This window comes from Bison bison, unplaced genomic scaffold (assembly GCF_000754665.1).
Source record: "Bison bison bison isolate TAMUID 2011002044 unplaced genomic scaffold, Bison_UMD1.0 scf7180017864500, whole genome shotgun sequence".
Taxonomy (NCBI): domain Eukaryota; kingdom Metazoa; phylum Chordata; class Mammalia; order Artiodactyla; family Bovidae; genus Bison; species Bison bison.
The window spans coordinates 602,264-603,854 of record NW_011495059.1 but is presented as its reverse complement, the minus strand read 5'-3'; the positions used below and the strand labels follow the sequence as shown (position 1 = coordinate 603,854).

The 1,591-nt window shown below is 51.2% G+C and overlaps 1 protein-coding gene across 1 annotated transcript in view; it reads left to right on the top strand.

Moving 5' to 3' along the window:
* MYBL2 (v-myb avian myeloblastosis viral oncogene homolog-like 2) overlaps positions 1-1,591 on the top strand; it is a 36,824-nt gene that overhangs the window by 28,683 nt on the left and 6,550 nt on the right. Inside the window, 2 exon segments of the mRNA XM_010829232.1 lie at positions 8-13; positions 424-563. Coding sequence (XP_010827534.1) covers positions 8-13; positions 424-563 — 146 coding nt within the window.

Sequence of the window (1,591 nt, the reverse complement as noted above, 5' to 3'; positions counted from 1 at the left end):
CTCTCCCTCCCAGGTGTGTGCACCCCACCCCGACTGCTCACTGGGGGCGGGTGTCGGCCCCCCTGCCCAGTACAGGCCATCCTCTGGGTGTCTGCTGTGTGCAAGGCCATGTGCCCAGTGCTGGGGACATGGGACCCCAAACCAGGTCTGGCCCTGCCCTCATGAAGCTTAGGAAGACCATTTCAGAGCTACTTTTTTTTTTTCCTTCTGAAAAGAAGCTGCCCTCAGACAGCCAGCTTGCTTTGCCTTAAGTTCACGGCCAGCAGCACATGGGGGTGGGAGATGGACCTCCCGTCAGGCTGGTAAAGGGAGGATTGGGCGACGCCAAGCCAAGGGTCCACATGGACTTGCATATCTGTCCTGGCCTTTGCTCTCCGGCCCTGAGCTCATCGCCTCGTCTGGTTTCCTTTGTCTTCCTGGCAGTTTTTGAACTTCTGGAATAAACAGGACACACTGGAACTGGAGAGCCCTTCGCTGACATCCACCCCTGTGTGCAGCCAGAAGGTGGTGGTCACCACGCCGCTGCACCGGGACAAGACGCCCCTGCACCAGAAACACGCTGCGTGAGTGCGGGCCTGCCCCTGCACCCCCAGCAGAGACCGGCTCCCTGGGCGAGGGACGCCTTGGGAAAACACCTGGGACTCTTGTTTCATGAAGGCAGCCTCCTCCTGGTCATCACACCTCCTTCATCAGTGTAGTCTGGGGCTTCATTTTTGTTTTAATTCTTTTTTTTTTTTTTCTTATTTTGTTCTTTTGGCCACATGGCTTGCGGGAACGTAGTCCCCAACCAGGGATTAAACCTGTGCCCTCCGCAAAGTGCAGAGTCCTAACCACTGGCCACCAGGGAATTCCTCTTTATTATTTTTTTTATTTGATGGTTTTCTAAATTCAGAGATTAGAAATGTGGAGAGTCCACCTTGCCATGAAAAATGTAATGTTTGCATCATTTCTGTAAGTTCCGAGTGCAGATCCCTGTGCTTGAGCAGCTCTGCGGGAAGGACACAAGGCCCCCCAGTTCTCTCCATTTTCTGGTGCTCAGGAGGGACTGCTGTGTTCCACCTTCAGGCCTGTACAGGTGGCTTCCCTGCTTCTGTGGAGGTGTTTTCACAATAAGTTTTCTTCCTTGTATCATCATGACTCTTGAATTCCAGGTAGAGTTGCTTAACTGGTCTTCAGCTCATTACATTTGCTGGGTGGGGGAGAAGCATTGCTATTTATATTTCAGGAGTCAAGCTGTAATTCAGGGATCTGCTCAGGAATTTTAGTTCTCATAATGATAGGTAATTTCAGATAAGCTGTATGGATCCCTTGGTCAGAAATCAGTCTTTCAACAATGGATCTAAAATTTAACATAGATAGGTTTCATGAGAAATGATTCTCCAGTCAAGTAAAAGTCTTGGTCTTCAAATCTAAGCTCTTAAACAGACAGCTGGCACCGCAAATGGAGTAGCTGCTTCTCCGGAGAGACCGGGAGGGGTGTGGTCTTCCTGGCCCCTCGTCTTCCTCGCCTGCCTCTTCTCCTGCTGGGGTTGCAGTCTGGCCACAGGCCGCCTTGTTTTATGGAAAATCCTAGTGACGGCAACATCTTCAG